Below are 18,988 nucleotides of genomic sequence, written 5' to 3'. Positions count from 1 at the left end.
GTACCGGTTAGTTCAGGTAGTATGTACAGGAGGGTGCCGATACAGAGTCAATGTGTGGGGGCACCGGTTAGTTGATGTAGTATGTACATGTAGGTAGAGTTAATGAAAGTGACTATGCATAGATGACAACAGAGAGTGGCAGTGGTGTGGAGAGGGGGGGGGGCAATGCAAATAGTCTGGGTAGCCATTTGACTAGATGTTCAGGAGCCTTATGGCTTGGGGGTAGAAGCTGTTTAGAAGCCTCTTGGACCTAGACTTGGTGCTCCGGTATCGCTTGCCGTGCAGTAGCAGAGAGAACCATCTATGACTAGGGTGGCAGGAGTCTTTGACAATTTTTAGGGCCTTCCACATGGAACCCATGTGCCTGATACCACTCCACTCATTCTGCTCCAGCCATTACCCCGAGCCTGTCCTCCCCAATTAAGATGCCACCAACCTCCTGTGCTTCCAGGATAAAAATTGAATTAATTTACATTTTAAAAACTAAAAACGAAGAAAGAAGTGTTGCCCTATAGGGCTGATAGAGAAATAGGTGCTGCCCCGAAGGGCTGATGGAGAAATAGGTGCTGCCCCGATGGGCTGATAGAGAAATAGGTGCTGCCCTGATGGGCTGATAGAGAAATAGGTGCTGCCCTGATGGGCTGATAGAGAAATAGGTGCTGCCCCGATGGGCTGATGGAGAAATAGGTGCTTCCCCGAAGGGCTGATAGAGAAATAGGTGCTGCCCACTGTTTTGTTAGTGTTCCATGATCCATACAGCTTGTATCTAAATCAAAACAGATAGTTGTATACGTCAGTTGTCTCTATAAGATACAATAGGAGGTCCTAAACCTAGCATGAAAGAGCATCGTTGTAGCTTTGTGGGCTTATATAGTAATAAAATAAAAAAACACCTCATGGCACAGTACTGACCAGAATAATAGTGAAGACATTAAAACTATGAAATAACACATATGGAATCATGTAGTAACCGTGAAGCATGGAGGAGGAGGTTTGTAAGGGCTATTTGACCAAGAAGGAGAGTTCTGCATCAATGACCTGGCCTCCACAATCACCTGACCTCAACCCAATTGAGTTGGTTTGGAATGAGTTGGACCGCAGAGTGAAGCAAAAGCATTGTCCTAATAAATCGAATCAAATACCCAATACAAATAAAATACATTTTAGTCTGTTTTATAAATAATACGCATAGTATTTTAAAAACACGTCATGTACACAAACTCCAGACTGTGACGTGTGTATCGTTACATAGAAGACATCACCCCGTGTAAACAAATGTAGAACAAGCAGGGTGTTACGAACCTCTAGGGAGAGGGAACACAACACAGGGGTCTAGAACACAGAACCCTCCCTTGAGGTTCTTTAGAGAGCAACCAGGTCCAGTAGAGTAGCAGGACGAAAAACTGAATGTCACTGAAGAGGTACACTGAGAAAACTTACCTGTGTGAAAGAGAGTATTTTTTAAAAAACCTTTATTTAACAAGGCAAGTCAGTTAACTGCCTTGTTCAGGGGAAGAACGACAGATTTGTACCTTGTCAGCTCGGGGATTTGAACTTGCAACCTTTCAGTTCCTAGCCCAACGCTCTAACCACTAGGCTACCCTGCCGCCCCTCCACCCTAACCACTAGGCTACCTGCCGCCCCTCCACCCTAACCACTAGGCTACCTGCCGCCCCTCCACCCTAACCACTAGGCTACCTGCCGCCCCTCCACCCTAACCACTAGGCTACCTGCCGCCCCTCCACTCTAACCACTAGGCTACCTGCCGCCCCTCCCTCTAACCACTAGGCTACCTGCCGCCCCTCCACTCTAACCACTAGGCTACCTGCCGCCCCTCCACTCTAACCACTAGGCTACCTGCCGCCCCTCCACTCTAACCACTAGGCTACCTGCCGCCCCTCCACTCTAACCACTAGGCTACCTGCCGCCCCCCCACTCTAACCACTAGGCTACCTGCCGCCCCTCCACTCTAACCACTAGGCTACCTGCCGCCCCTCCCTCTAACCACTAGGCTACCTGCCGCCCCTCCACTCTAACCACTAGGCTACCTGCCGCCCCTCCACTCTAACCACTAGGCTACCTGCCGCCCCTCCACTCTAACCACTAGGCTACCTGCCGCCCCTCCACTCTAACCACTAGGCTACCCTGCCGCCCCTCCACTCTAACCACTAGGCTACCCTGCCGCCCCTCCACTCTAACCACTAGGCTACCTGCCGCCCCTCCACTCTAACCACTAGGCTACCTGCCGCCCCTCCACTCTAACCACTAGGCTACCTGCCGCCCCTCCACTCTAACCACTAGGCTACCTGCCGCCCCTCCACTCTAACCACTAGGCTACCTGCCGCCCCTCCACTCTAACCACTAGGCTACCTGCCGCCCCTCCACTCTAACCACTAGGCTACCTGCCGCCCCTCCACTCTAACCACTAGGCTACCTGCCGCCCCTCCACTCTAACCACTAGGCTACCTGCCGCCCTCCACTCTAACCACTAGGCTACCTGCCGCCCCTCCACTCTAACCACTAGGCTACCTGCCGCCCCTCCACTCTAACCACTAGGCTACCTGCCGCCCCTCCACTCTAACCACTAGGCTACCTGCCGTCCCTCCACTCTAACCACTAGGCTACCTGCCGCCCCTCCACTCTAACCACTAGGCTACCTGCCACCCCTCCACTCTAACCACACCCTCTATGATTTAGAGGAGCAGAGGAACACAAGTTGTATCTGATGACACAGAGTCTGAGCTTGATAAACATATCAAGAATCTCGCAGACCAGTTTCATGGAGTTGGTAGCATCAAACCCAGAGAACTTGCCTACAAATTGGCACATCGAAACAAAAGCCCAGACAACTGGTCAGGAAATGGAAGGGTAAGTCAAATGTATTTATAAAGACATTGTTTACATCAGCAGATATCAAAGTGCTGTACAGAAACCAAACTTAAAACCCCAAACAATGCAGATTATACTGAACAGAGATCTCTACACTGAGTATACAAAACATTAAGAACACCTTCCTAATATTGAGTTGCCACCCCCCTTTCCCCCTCAGAACAGCCTCAATTCTACAGGGCGTTGGACTCTACAAGGTGTTGAAGGCGTTCCACAGGGATCCAATTTGTAAGTCGCTCTGGATAAGAGCGTCTGCTAAATGACTTAAATGTAATGTAAATGGATGCTGGCCCATGTTGACTCCAATGCTTCCCACTGTTGTGTCAGGCACCTACTACCATATCCCATACAAAAGCACTTAATTATTTAGTTTTCCCCATTCACCCTCTGAATGACACACATACACAATCCATGTCTCAAGGCTTAAAAATCCTTCTTTAACCCATCTCCTCCCCTTCATCTACATGTCTCCTCCCCTTCATCTACATGTCTCCTCCCCTTCATCTACATGTCTCCTCCCCTTCATCTACATGTCTCCTCCCCTTCATCTACATGTCTCCTCCCCTTCATCTACATGTCTCCTCCCCTTCATCTACATGTCTCCTCCCCTTCATCTACACTGATAGAAGTGGATTTAACAGGTGACACCAATAAGGGATCATAGCTTTCACCTTGTCAGTCTATGTCATGGAAAGGACAGGTGTTCCTAAAATTTTGTCCACTCAGTGTATTGATGCTTCTCATTACATCACATTTGAAAACAATGAAACATAAGAATATTTAAGATTATCTCTGCGTTGAGATTTGTTTTTGCGATCCTCTATTTGATTAACATTTATAAAAAGTTTAAAAAAAAAAAAAGTTTTATTGATTACACAAAAAATGTATGATCTATAGAAAACTTATCTTCCCCACTGTGCACTATTCTACTGAACCTGTCTGGAACAATTCCCTTCTCTAGCCTGCCGCCCCTCCACTCTAACCACTAGGCTACCCTGCCGCCCCTCCACTCTAACCACTAGGCTACCAGTTTACTCATCAGCGGTTTACAGAATAAAATAGTGGCGGATTGACCCCCTTGTTGTTGTTTAAATCACAGATTGCCTTTAAAAAATATATAGATTTATAGAGAACTGAATTACCCGTGTCACTACTCTGACTTAACAGATTCTGCCTGGAACAGATCAGGGATGTTGAGCTGGGTTTTAGACACGGCTAGTGCAGGATACAATGGTTCACTGAACCTCTGTTTAAAACAATGGAGCAAGCTCAGAGCGCCCCCTGGTGCCACTTTATAGAACGACAGGCTACCCTCCTCGAAATCCAGCAATACCCCAACCCTTCCCAGTCCGTCGACCTCCACAGGGACAGCCACCTTCGGAATCAGAACGAGAGAGAGAGAGAGAGAGACAGAGAGAGAGAGACAGAGAGAGACAGAGAGAGACAGAGACAGAAATGTATTGCAATGCAGCAACAACAACAAAAATGTCCCTAGGAATTTCTCTTGGTTTTGTACATAGACGCTTTCATAGAGATCTGATTCAATTCTATATGTGACTTTTACGGAAGCATCCACATCAGCGATCACATCCACATACCTTGTCGTGCAGGGCTTCTATTTTCCCCTTCTCACTCAGCAGGCACCAAGAATAGGGGTTGAAGCCGATACGGCAGGTGTCTTTCTGGCCCTTACGGCCGATCTGACCCTCACAGACTCCCACCTGTAGATAAGCGCAGGGGACTATGACAACGCTGTACTAGGTAGTGACATTTGATTTAGCTAAATAGTGCCAACGAAGGGTTTCCGTACATGTAAATCAATGATGTCCTCTTGACAGGGCTCAGTTAATGCAATAGGGAATGTGAAAGTGTTGTGATGTGTTGTGTTACTAACTATATGCTATGTGATGTTTTACCTTAATAAAATTATAAAAAATGACAAATTATAATCCCCTCTTGTAACATATTAGAATAATATGCCATTTAGCAGACGCTAAGAAACGAACAGTAATCTGCCTGTCTATAACCTCCTCTGACCTCTGACCTTAAACGGTACACCCTCTGACCCCAAACGGTACACCCTCTGACCCTTAAACGGTACACCCTCGGGCCCTTAAACGGTACACCCTCGGGCCCTTAAACGGTACACCCTCTGACCTCTTACCTTCCATTTGCCCTCATCTTCCTCCACCTCCACCTCCCAGTACGCACGGCCTCCCTCCAGGGGTTTAGAGGCCAGGACCTGGGGGAAGGAGCTAAAGCGAGCCCCCTGCTCCGGGTAGGCCTGCTGGACCTCGCTGTAAGACACCTTCCTGTTCTCCTCAGAGATGAGCAGCTTGGGGTGGGCTGTGTCCGGGTCCAGACGGGGGCTGGCGCCATCTGCACAGAACACACACACACACACACATACATACACACACACACGAGGGGCATGAGCAGAAGAGGTTTGTCAGTCAAAAAACTACCCATAGTCATTGGCATTGTGTCTACCAGAACTTGTCTGGGGTGCTGTGATTGATATAGACAGGCAGATTTTGAATGGTTTCCTATCATTGCTATGCAGACGACACACAATTAATCTTCTCCTTTCCCCCTTCTGATGATCAGGTGGTGAATCGCATCTCTGCATGTCTGGCAGACATATCAGTGTGGATGACGGATCACCACCTCAAGCTGAACCTCGGCAAGACGGAGCTGCTCTTCCTCCCGGGGAAGGACTGCCCGTTCCATGATCTCGCCATCACGGTTGACAACTCCATTGTGTCCTCCTCCCAGAGCGCTAAGAACCTTGGCGTGATCCTGGACAACACCCTGTCGTTCTCAACTAACATCAAGGCGGTGGCCCGTTCCTGTAGGTTCATGCTCTACAACATCCGCAGAGTACGACCCTGCCTCACACAGGAAGCGGCGCAGGTCCTAATCCAGGCACTCGTCATCTCCCGGCTGGATTACTGCAACTCGCTGTTGGCTGGGCTCCCTGCCTGTGCCATTAAACCCCTACAACTCATCCAGAACGCCGCAGCCCGTCTGGTGTTCAACCTTCGCCAGTTCTCTCACGTCACCCCGCTCCTCCGCTCTCTCCACTGGCTTCCAGTTGAAGCTCGCATCCGCTACAAGACCATGGTGCTTGCCTACGGAGCTGTGAGGGGAATGGCACCTCAGTACCTCCAGGCTCTGATCAGGCCCTACACCCAAACAAGGGCACTGCGTTCATCCACCTCTGGCCTGCTCGCCTCCCTACCACTGAGGAAGTACAGTTCCCGCTCAGCCCAGTCAAAACTGTTCGCTGCTCTGGCCCCCCAATGGTGGAACAAACTCCCTCACGACGCCAGGACAGCGGAGTCAATCACCACCTTCCGGAGACACCTGAAACCCCACCTCTTTAAGGAATACCTAGGATAGGATAAAGTAATCCCTCTCCCCCCCTTAAAAGATTTAGATGCACTACTGTTCCACTGGATGTCATAAGGTGAATGCACCAATTTGTAAGTCGCTCTGGATAAGAGCGTCTGCTAAATGACTTAAATGTAAATGTAATGTAAATGTTTCGGATGGCGGATCACTAACCCCAATGCCTTAACCTAAACCCTAAATGTTAATCCTAACCGTAACCTATTTTAATAGCCTTGGTTGAATATCCACCATCCTTTTGAGTAGGGAGCTGGTATGGTGTAAGGTAGCGTTTCCCAAACTAGGGAAAGGGCCTGATTTTTTAAAAACGGGATCGCGGAGAGAAAATCATGCTTGTTTAATAGAACGTCAGTCACCTCAGATAAACGAGGCTTTCTGTTGTCTTCCTCAGATAAACGAGGCTTTCTGTTGTCTTCCTCAGATAAACGAGGCTTTCTGTTTTCTTCCTCAGATAAACGAGGCTTTCTGTTTTCTTCCTCAGATAAACGGAGGCTTTCTGTTTTCTTCCTCAGATAAACGAGGCTTTCTGTTTTCTTCCTCAGATAAACGGAGGCTTTCCGTTTTCTTCCTCAGATAAACGAGGCTTTCTGTTTTCTTCCTCAGATAAACGAGGCTTTCTGTTTTCTTCCTCAGATAAACGAGGCTTTCTGTTGTCTTCCTCAGATAAACGAGGCTCTCTGTTTTCTTCCTCAGATAAACGAGGCTTTCTGTTTTCTTCCTCAGATAAACGAGGCTTTCTGTTTTCTTCCTCAGATAAACGAGGCTTTCTGTTTTCTTCCTCAGATAAACGAGGCTTTCTGTTGTCTTCCTCAGATAAACGAGGCATTCTGTTTTCTTCCTCAGATAAACGAGGCTTTCTGTTTTCTTCCTCAGATAAACGAGGCTTTCTGTTGTCTTCCTCAGATAAACGAGGCTTTCTGTTTTCTTCCTCAGATAAACGAGGCTTTCTGTTTTCTTCCTCAGATAAACGAGGCTTTCTGTTTTCTTCCTCAGATAAACGAGGCTTTCTGTTTTCTTCCTCAGATAAACGAGGCTTTCTGTTTTCTTCCTCAGATAAACGAGGCTTTCTGTTTTCTTCCTCAGATAAACGAGGCTTTCTGTTTTCTTCCTCAGATAAACGAGGCTTTCTGTTTTCTTCCTCAGATAAACGAGGCTTTCTGTTTTCTTCCTCAGATAAACGAGGCTTTCTGTTTTCTTCCTCAGATAAACGAGGCTTTCTGTTTTCTTCCTCAGATAAACGAGGCTTTCTGTTTTCTTCCTCAGATAAACGAGGCTTTCTGTTTTCTTCCTCAGATAAACGAGGCTTTCTGTTTTCTTCCTCAGATAAACGAGGCTTTCTGTTTTCTTCCTCAGATAAACGAGGCTTTCTGTTTTCTTCCTCAGATAAACGAGGCTTTCTGTTTTCTTCCTCAGATAAACGAGGCTTTCTGTTTTCTTCCTCAGATAAACGAGGCTTTCTGTTTTCTTCCTCAGATAAACGAGGCTTTCTGTTTTCTTCCTCAGATAAACGAGGCTTTCTGTTTTCTTCCTCAGATAAACGAGGCTTTCTGTTTTCTTCCTCAGATAAACGAGGCTTTCTGTTTTCTTCCTCAGATAAACGAGGCTTTCTGTTTTCTTCCTCAGATAAACGAGGCTTTCTGTTTTCTTCCTCAGATAAACGAGGCTTTCTGTTTTCTTCCTCAGATAGCCGGAGGCTTTCGGTTTTCTTCCTCAGATAAACGAGGCTTTCTGTTTTCTTCCTCAGATAAACGAGGCTTTCTGTTTTCTTCCTCAGATAAACGAGGCTTTCTGTTTTCTTCCTCAGATAAACGAGGCTTTCTGTTTTCTTCCTCAGATAAACGAGGCTTTCTGTTTTCTTCCTCAGATAAACGAGGCTTTCTGTTTTCTTCCTCAGATAAACGAGGCTTTCTGTTTTCTTCCTCAGATAAACGAGGCTTTCTGTTTTCTTCCTCAGATAAACGAGGCTTTCTGTTTTCTTCCTCAGATAAACGAGGCTTTCTGTTTTCTTCCTCAGATAAACGAGGCTTTCTGTTTTCTTCCTCAGATAAACGAGGCTTTCTGTTTTCTTCCTCAGATAAACGAGGCTTTCTGTTTTCTTCCTCAGATAAACGAGGCTTTCTGTTTTCTTCCTCAGATAAACGAGGCTTTCTGTTTTCTTCCTCAGATAAACGAGGCTTTCTGTTTTCTTCCTCAGATAAACGAGGCTTTCTGTTTTCTTCCTCAGATAAACGAGGCTTTCTGTTTTCTTCCTCAGATAGCCGGAGGCTTTCGGTTTTCTTCCTCAGATAGCCGGAGGCTTTCGGTTTTCTTCCTCAGATAAACGAGGCTTTCTGTTTTCTTCCTCAGATAGCCGGAGGCTTTCTGTTTTCTTCCTACAAAACGCGGCTCAATCTTTTTGAACGGTTTAAGCTACAACATATTATGACCCCCTTTCACTGACAGATAAGACTCTGACGAACACGTACGTGTGTCTTCAGTTTCCTTCTACAGGGACCAAGTGGACAAGACCAGGCACTAAATCAGACTAGGGGTTTAAAGATCATGAACAACGTTCATTTCTAAACAGAAAATCAGGCAAAAATGATTTGCCAATACCTTTTCTGATGCATTTCAGTCACTTCCTTCCAATTTAAACATTTACATTTAAGTCATTTAGCAGACGCTCTTATCCAGAGCGACTTACAAATTGGTGCTTTCACCTTATGACATCCAGTGGAACAGCCACTTTACAATAGTGCATCTAGGTCTTTTAAGGGGGGAGAAGGATTACTTTATCCTATCCTAGGTATTCCTTAAAGAGGTGGGGTTTCAGGTGTCTCCGGAAGGTGGTGATTGACTCCGCTGTCCTGGCGTCGTGAGGGAGTTTGTTCCACCATTGGGGGGCCAGAGCAGCGAACAGTTTTGACTGGGCTGAGCGGGAACTGTACTTCCTCAGTGGTAGGGAGGCGAGCATGCCAGAGGTGGATGAACGCAGTGCCCTTGTTTGGGTGTAGGGCCTGATCAGAGCCTGGAGGTACTGAGGTGCCGTTCCCCTCACAGCTCCGTAGGCAAGCACCATGGTCTTGTAGCGGATGCGAGCTTCAACTGGAAGCCAGTGGAGAGAGTGGAGGAGCGGGGTGACGTGAGAGAACTTGGGAAGGTTGAACACCAGACGGGCTGCGGCGTTCTGGATGAGTTGTAGGGGTTTAATGGCACAGGCAGGGAGCCCAGCCAACAGCGAGTTGCAGTAATCCAGACGGAGATGACGAGTGCCTGGATTAGGACCTGCGCCGCTTCCTGTGTGAGGCAGGGTCGTACTCTGCGGATGTTGTAGAGCATGAACCTACAGGAACGGGCCACCGCCTTGATGTTAGTTGAGAACGACAGGACTTAAATACTGTCAAGTTCTGTCAGGATGATTTGTAACAGATGGTCATAGCCCGATTTTTAAATATTTTTTAAAGTAAACATTTGCCGTTGATTACGTCACTTTTTTCACAAGTTGGGGTCGCATATTTTATGAGCCGCAGGACAGAAAAGTTTGGGAACCCTTCGTGTAGGTACTGTATGAGATGGAGGGGGGGGTGTGGGGGGTGTCCCTTACAGAGCAGTCTGAAGGGGTCCCGGTCAGGCAGGGAGATGACCACTGAGACCAGCCGCCTCTCAGTCCACTGTTGTAGGCATCTCAGCCTGGCCCTGTCCACCTCCTGTGGAACCTCCAGCTCCTCCACATAACAGCTCTCAGACACACTGCAGGGAGAGGAGACAGGATAGGAGGTTTACTCTCAATACCGTATGTACTACTATTACTAAGAAACCGTTATACAACTATTTTTATTCTATAAATATACCGTAAACTAGCTACAGCATCCGTACAAGCCACAATGCTAGCTACAGCATCGGTACAAGCCACAATGCTAGCTACAGCATCCGTACACGTCACAATGCTAGCTACAGCATCCGTACACGTCACAATGCTAGCTACAGCATCCGTACACGCCACAATGCTAGCTACCGCACCCTAACACGCCACAATGCTAGCTACAGCATCCGTACACGTCACAATGCTAGCTACAGCATCCGTACACGTCACAATGCTAGCTACAGCATCCGTACACGCCACAATGCTAGCTACAGCATCCGTACACGCCACAATGCTAGCTACAGCATCCGTACACGTCACAATGCTATCTACAGCATCCGTACACGCCACAATGCTAGCTACAGCACCCTAACACGCCACAATGCTAGCTACAGCATCCGTACACGTCACAATGCTAGCTACAGCATCCGTACACGTCACAAAGCTAGCTACAGCATCCGTACACGCCACAATGCTAGCTACAGCATCCGTACACGCCACAATGCTAGCTACAGCATCCGTACACGCCACAATGCTAGCTACCGCATCCGTACACGCCACAATGCTAGCTACAGCATCCGTACACGTCACAATGCTAGCTACAGCATCCGTACACGTCACAAAGCTAGCTACAGCATCCGTACACGCCACAATGCTAGCTACAGCATCCGTACACGCCACAATGCTAGCTACAGCATCCGTACACGCCACAATGCTAGCTACCGCATCCGTACACGCCACAATGCTAGCTACCGCATCCGTACACGTCACAATGCTAGCTACAGCATCCGTACACGCCACAATGCTAGCTACAGCATCCGTACACGTCACAATGCTAGCTACAGCATCCGTACACGTCACAATGCTAGCTACAGCATCCGTACACGCCACAATGCTAGCTACAGCATCCGTACACGCCACAATGCTAGCTACAGCATCCGTACACGTCACAATGCTAGCTACAGCATCCGTACGCGTCACAATGCTAGCTACAGCATCCGTACACGTCACAATGCTAGCTACAGCATCCGTACACGTCACAATGCTAGCTACAGCATCCGTACACGTCACAATGCTAGCTACAGCATCCGTACACGTCACAATGCTATCTACAGCATCCGTACACGCCACAATGCTAGCTACAGCACCCTAACACGCCACAATGCTAGCTACAGCATCCGTACACGCCACAATGCTAGCTACAGCATCCGTACACGCCACAATGCTAGCTACAACACCCTAACACGTCACAATGCTATCTACAGCATCCGTACACGTCACAATGCTATCTACAGCATCCGTACACGCCACAATGCTAGCTACAGCACCCTAACACGCCACAATGCTAGCTACAGCATCCGTACACGCCACAATGCTAGCTACAGCATCCGTACACGTCACAATGCTAGCTACAGCATCCGTACACGCCACAATGCTAGCTACAGCATCCCTAACACGCCACAATGCTAGCTACAGCATCCGTACACGTCACAATGCTAGCTACAACACCCTAACACGTCACAATGCTAGCTACAGCACCCTAACACGCCACAATGCTAGCTACAGCATCCGTACACGCCACAATGCTAGCTACAGCATCCGTACACGTCACAATGCTAGCTACAGCATCCGTACACGCCACAATGCTAGCTACAGCATCCGTACACGCCACAATGCTAGCTACAGCATCCGTACACGTCACAATGCTAGCTACAACACCCTAACACGTCACAATGCTAGCTACAACACCCTAACACGTCACAATGCTAGCTACAACACCCTAACACGTCACAATGCTAGCTACAGCACCCTAACACGCCACAATGCTAGCTACAGCATCCGTACACGCCACAATGCTAGCTACAGCATCCGTACACGCCACAATGCTAGCTACAGCATCCGTACACGCCACAATGCTAGCTACAACACCCTAACACGTCACAATGCTATCTACAGCATCCCTAACACGTCACAATGCTAGCTACAGCATCCGTACACGCCACAATGCTAGCTACAGCATCCCTAACACGCCACAATGCTAGCTACAGCACCTACACGCCACAATGCTAGCTACAGCATCCGTACACGCCACAATGCTAGCTACAGCATCCGTACACGTCACAATGCTAGCTACAGCATCCGTACACGTCACAATGCTAGCTACAACACCCTAACACGTCACAATGCTAGCTACAGCATCCTAACACGCCACAATGCTAGCTACAGCATCCACAATGCTACACGCCACAATGCTAGCTACAGCACCTAACACGCCACAATGCTAGCTACAGCATCCGTACACGCCACAATGCTAGCTACAACACCCTAACACGTCACAATGCTAGCTACAACACCCTAACACGTCACAATGCTAGCTACAGCATCCGTACACGCCACAATGCTAGCTACAGCATCCGTACACGCCACAATGCTAGCTACAGCATCCGTAACACGCCACAATGCTAGCTACAGCATCCGTACACGCCACAATGCTAGCTACAGCATCCGTAACACGCCACAATGCTAGCTACAACACCCTAACACGTCACAATGCTATCTACAGCATCCGTACACGTCACAATGCTAGCTACAGCATCCCTAACACGCCACAATGCTAGCTACAGCATCCATACACGCCACAATGCTAGCTACAGCATCCGTACACGCCACAATGCTAGCTACAGCATCCGTACACGTCACAATGCTAGCTACAACACCCTAACACGTCACAATGCTAGCTACAACACCCTAACACGTCACAATGCTAGCTACAGCACCCTAACACGTCACAATGCTAGCTACAGCACCCTAACACGCCACAATGCTAGCTACAGCATCCGTACACGCCACAATGCTAGCTACAGCATCCTCGTACACGTCACAATGCTAGCTACAGCATCCGTACACGCCACAATGCTAGCTACAGCATCCGTACACGTCACAATGCTAGCTACAAGCAGCTCCCTAACACGTCACAATGCTAGCTACAACATCCCTAACACGTCACAATGCTAGCTACAGCACCCTAACACGTCACAATGCTAGCTACAGCATCCGTACACAATGCTAGCTACAGCATGCCACAATGCTAGCTACAGCATCCGTACACGCCACAATGCTAGCTACAGCATCCGTACACGTCACAATGCTAGCTACAGCATCCGTACACGTCACAAAGCTAGCTACAGCATCCGTACACGCCACAATGCTAGCTACAGCATCCGTACACGCCACAATGCTAGCTACCGCATCCGTAACACGCCACAATGCTAGCTACCGCATCCTAACACGTCACAATGCTAGCTACAGCATCCGTACACGCCACAATGCTAGCTACAGCATCCGTACACGTCACAATGCTAGCTACAGCATCCGTACACGCCACAATGCTAGCTACCGCATCCGTACACGTCACAATGCTAGCTACAGCATCCGTACACGCCACAATGCTAGCTACAGCATCCGTACACGTCACAATGCTAGCTACAGCATCCGTACACGTCACAATGCTAGCTACAGCATCCTAACACGTCACAATGCTAGCTACAGCACCCTAACACGTCACAATGCTAGCTACAGCATCCGTAACACGCCACAATGCTAGCTACAGCATCCGTACACGCCACAATGCTAGCTACAGCATCCGTACACGCCACAATGCTAGCTACAGCATCCCTAACACGCCACAATGCTAGCTACAGCATCCGTACACGCCACAATGCTAGCTACAGCATCCGTACACGCCACAATGCTAGCTACAACACCCTAACACGTCACAATGCTAGCTACAACACCCTAACACGTCACAATGCTATCTACAGCATCCGTACACGTCACAATGCTAGCTACAGCATCCGTACACGCCACAATGCTAGCTACAGCACCCTCACAACACGCCACAATGCTATCTACAGCATCCGTACACGCCACAATGCTAGCTACAGCATCCGTACGTCACAATGCTAGCTACAGCATCCAACACGTCACAATGCTAGCTACAGCATCCGTACACGCCACAATGCTAGCTACAGCATCCGTACACGTCACAATGCTAGCTACCGCATCCGTACACGCCACAATGCTAGCTACAGCATCCGTACACGCCACAATGCTAGCTACAGCATCCGTACACGCCACAATGCTAGCTACAGCACCGTAACACGTCACAATGCTAGCTACAGCATCCCTAACACGCCACAATGCTAGCTACAGCATCCGTACACGCCACAATGCTAGCTACAGCATCCGTAACACGTCACAATGCTAGCTACAGCATCCCTAACACGCCACAATGCTAGCTACAGCATCCGTACACGCCACAATGCTAGCTACAGCATCCGTACACGCCACAATGCTAGCTACAGCATCCGTACACGCCACAATGCTAGCTACAGCATCCTAACACGTCACAATGCTAGCTACAACACCCTAACACGTCACAATGCTAGCTACAGCACCCTAACACGTCACAATGCTATCTACAGCATCCGTACACGCCACAATGCTATCTACAGCATCCGTACACGCCACAATGCTAGCTACAGCATCCGTACACGCCACAATGCTAGCTACAGCATCCGTACACGCCACAATGCTAGCTACAGCATCCGTACACGCCACAATGCTAGCTACAACACCCTACAGCAACACGTCACAATGCTAGCTACAGCATCCGTAACACGTCACAATGCTAGCTACAGCATCCGTACACGCCACAATGCTATCTACAGCATCCGTACACGCCACAATGCTATCTACAGCATCCGTACACGCCACAATGCTAGCTACAGCACCCTAACACGCCACAATGCTAGCTACAGCATCCGTACACGTCACAATGCTAGCTACAGCATCCGTACACGTCACAATGCTAGCTACAGCATCCGTACACGCCACAATGCTAGCTACAGCATCCGTAACACGCCACAATGCTAGCTACAGCATCCGTACACGCCACAATGCTAGCTACAGCATCCGTACACGCCACAATGCTAGCTACAGCATCCGTACACGTCACAATGCTAGCTACAACACCCTAACACGTCACAATGCTAGCTACAGCACCCTAACACGCCACAATGCTAGCTACAGCATCCGTACACGCCACAATGCTAGCTACAGCACCCTAACACGCCACAATGCTAGCTACAGCATCCGTACACGCCACAATGCTAGCTACAGCATCCGTACACGCCACAATGCTAGCTACAACACCCTAACACGTCACAATGCTAGCTACAACACCCTAACACGTCACAATGCTATCTACAGCATCCGTACACGTCACAATGCTATCTACAGCATCCGTACACGCCACAATGCTAGCTACAGCACCCTAACACGCCACAATGCTAGCTACAGCATCCGTACACGCCACAATGCTAGCTACAGCACCCTAACACGCCACAATGCTAGCTACAGCATCCGTACACGCCACAATGCTAGCTACAGCATCCGTACACGCCACAATGCTAGCTACAGCATCCGTACACGCCACAATGCTAGCTACAGCATCCGTAACACGCCACAATGCTAGCTACAGCATCCGTACACGCCACAATGCTAGCTACAACACCCTAACACGTCACAATGCTAGCTACAACACCCTAACACGTCACAATGCTATCTACAGCATCCGTACACGTCACAATGCTAGCTACAGCATCCGTACACGCCACAATGCTAGCTACAGCATCCGTACACGTCACAATGCTAGCTACAGCATCCGTACACGTCACAATGCTAGCTACAGCATCCGTACACGCCACAATGCTAGCTACAGCATCCGTACACGCCACAATGCTAGCTACAGCATCCGCACACGCCACAATGCTAGCTACAGCATCCGTACACGCCACAATGCTAGCTACAGCATCCGTAACACGTCACAATGCTAGCTACAGCATCCGTACACGTCACAATGCTAGCTACAGCATCCCTAACACGCCACAATGCTAGCTACAGCATCCGCACACGCCACAATGCTAGCTACAGCATCCGTACACGCCACAATGCTAGCTACAGCATCCGTACACGTCACAATGCTAGCTACAACACCCTAACACGCCACAATGCTAGCTACAGCATCCGTACACGTCACAATGCTAGCTACAGCATCCGTACACGTCACAATGCTAGCTACAGCATCCGTACACGCCACAATGCTAGCTACAGCATCCGTACACGCCACAATGCTAGCTACAGCATCCGTACACGCCACAATGCTAGCTACAGCATCCGTACACGCCACAATGCTAGCTACAGCATCCGTACACGTCACAATGCTAGCTACAGCATCCGTACACGCCACAATGCTAGCTACAGCATCCGTACACGCCACAATGCTAGCTACAGCATCCGTACACGTCACAATGCTAGCTACAGCATCCCTAACACGTCACAATGCTAGCTACAGCATCCGTAACACGCCACAATGCTAGCTACAGCATCCGTACACGCCACAATGCTAGCTACAGCATCCGTAACACGCCACAATGCTAGCTACAGCATCCGTACACGCCACAATGCTAGCTACAACATCCGTAACACGCCACAATGCTAGCTACAGCATCCGTAACACGCCACAATGCTAGCTACAGCATCCGTACACGCCACAATGCTAGCTACAGCATCCGTACACGCCACAATGCTAGCTACAGCATCCGTACACGCCACAGCGCATCCGTACACGTCACAATGCTAGCTACAGCATCCGTACACGCCACAATGCTAGCTACAGCATCCGTACACGCCACAATGCTAGCTACAGCAACACGTCACAATGCTAGCTACAGCATCCGTACACGCCACAATGCTAGCTACAGCATCCGTACACGCCACAATGCTAGCTACAGCATCCGTAACACGCCACAATGCTAGCTACAGCATCCGTACACGCCACAATGCTAGCTACAACATCCCTAACACGTCACAATGCTAGCTACAGCATCCGTAACACGCCACAATGCTAGCTACAGCATCCGTACACGCCACAATGCTAGCTACAGCATCCGTACACGCCACAATGCTAGCTACAGCATCCGTACACGCCACAATGCTAGCTACAACACCCTAACACGTCACAATGCTAGCTACAACACCCTAACACGTCACAATGCTATCTACAGCATCCGTACACGCCACAATGCTAGCTACAACACCCTAACACGTCACAATGCTAGCTACAGCACCCTAACACGCCACAATGCTAGCTACAGCATCCGTACACGCCACAATGCTAGCTACAGCATCCGTACACGCCACAATGCTATCTACAGCATCCGTACACGCCACAATGCTAGCTACAGCACCCTAACACGCCACAATGCTAGCTACAGCATCCGTACACGTCACAATGCTAGCTACAACACCCTAACACGTCACAATGCTAGCTACAGCACCCTAACACGCCACAATGCTAGCTACAGCATCCGTACACGTCACAATGCTAGCTACAGCATCCGTACACGTCACAATGCTAGCTACAGCATCCGTACACGTCACAATGCTAGCTACAGCATCCGTACACGCCACAATGCTAGCTACAGCATCCGTACACGCCACAATGCTAGCTACAGCATCCGTACACGCCACAATGCTAGCTACAGCATCCGTACACGTCACAATGCTAGCTACAGCATCCGTACACGCCACAATGCTAGCTACAGCATCCGTACACGTCACAATGCTAGCTACAACACCCTAACACGTCACAATGCTAGCTACAGCACCCTAACACGCCACAATGCTAGCTACAGCATCCGTACACGCCACAATGCTAGCTACAGCATCCGTACACGCCACAATGCTAGCTACAGCATCCGTACACGCCACAATGCTAGCTACAGCATCCGTACACGCCACAATGCTAGCTACAACACCCTAACACGTCACAATGCTAGCTACAACACCCTAACACGCTCTGGATAAGACGTCTGCACTTAAATGTAAATGTAAACAATGCTAGCTACAGCACCCTAACACGCCACAATGCTAGCTACAGCATCCGTACACGCCACAATGCTAGCTACAGCATCCGTACACGCCACAATGCTAGCTACAGCATCCGTACACGCCACAATGCTAGCTACAGCATCCGTAACACGTCACAATGCTAGCTACAACACCCTAACACGTCACAATGCTAGCTACAGCACCCTAACACGCCACAATGCTAGCTACAGCATCCGTAACACGTCACAATGCTATCTACAGCATCCGTACACGCCACAATGCTAGCTACAACACCCTAACACGTCACAATGCTAGCTACAGCACCCTAACACGCCACAATGCTAGCTACAGCATCCGTAACACGCCACAATGCTAGCTACAGCATCCGTACACGCCACAATGCTAGCTACAGCATCCGTACACGTCACAATGCTATCTACAGCATCCGTACACGCCACAATGCTAGCTACAGCACCCTAACACGCCACAATGCTAGCTACAGCATCCGTACACGTCACAATGCTAGCTACAACACCCTAACACGTCACAATGCTAGCTACAGCACCCTAACACGCCACAATGCTAGCTACAGCATCCGTACACGTCACAATGCTAGCTACAGCATCCGTACACGCCACAATGCTAGCTACAGCATCCGTACACGCCACAATGCTAGCTACAGCATCCGTACACGCCACAATGCTAGCTACAGCATCCGTACACGCCACAATGCTAGCTACAGCATCCGTACACGTCACAATGCTAGCTACAGCATCCGTACACGTCACAATGCTAGCTACAGCATCCGTACACGCCACAATGCTAGCTACAGCATCCGTACACGTCACAATGCTAGCTACAACACCCTAACACGTCACAATGCTAGCTACAGCA

General features: G+C 49.1%; 1 protein-coding gene across 1 annotated transcript in view; it reads right to left on the bottom strand.

The window, feature by feature from the left end:
- Positions 1 to 2,853: 2,853 nt before the first annotated feature.
- Positions 2,854 to 18,988, bottom strand: part of si:dkey-29p10.4 (tripartite motif-containing protein 16) — a 29,214-nt gene continuing 13,079 nt past the window's right edge. The window contains exons 8-11 of the mRNA XM_065022275.1: positions 9,884 to 10,029; positions 5,054 to 5,268; positions 4,488 to 4,610; positions 2,854 to 4,264 (exon numbers count right to left, since the gene is read on the bottom strand). Of these exons, the coding sequence (XP_064878347.1) occupies positions 4,040 to 4,264; positions 4,488 to 4,610; positions 5,054 to 5,268; positions 9,884 to 10,029 (709 nt within the window). The 3' untranslated portion in view covers positions 2,854 to 4,039. The remainder of the gene's footprint in view (positions 4,265 to 4,487; positions 4,611 to 5,053; positions 5,269 to 9,883; positions 10,030 to 18,988) is intronic.

This window comes from Oncorhynchus nerka, linkage group LG9a (genome assembly GCF_034236695.1).
Source record: "Oncorhynchus nerka isolate Pitt River linkage group LG9a, Oner_Uvic_2.0, whole genome shotgun sequence".
In the NCBI taxonomy this organism is placed as follows: domain Eukaryota; kingdom Metazoa; phylum Chordata; class Actinopteri; order Salmoniformes; family Salmonidae; genus Oncorhynchus; species Oncorhynchus nerka.
Note: the sequence above shows the minus strand (reverse complement) of the source record. Positions and strands in the feature narration are given on the sequence as shown.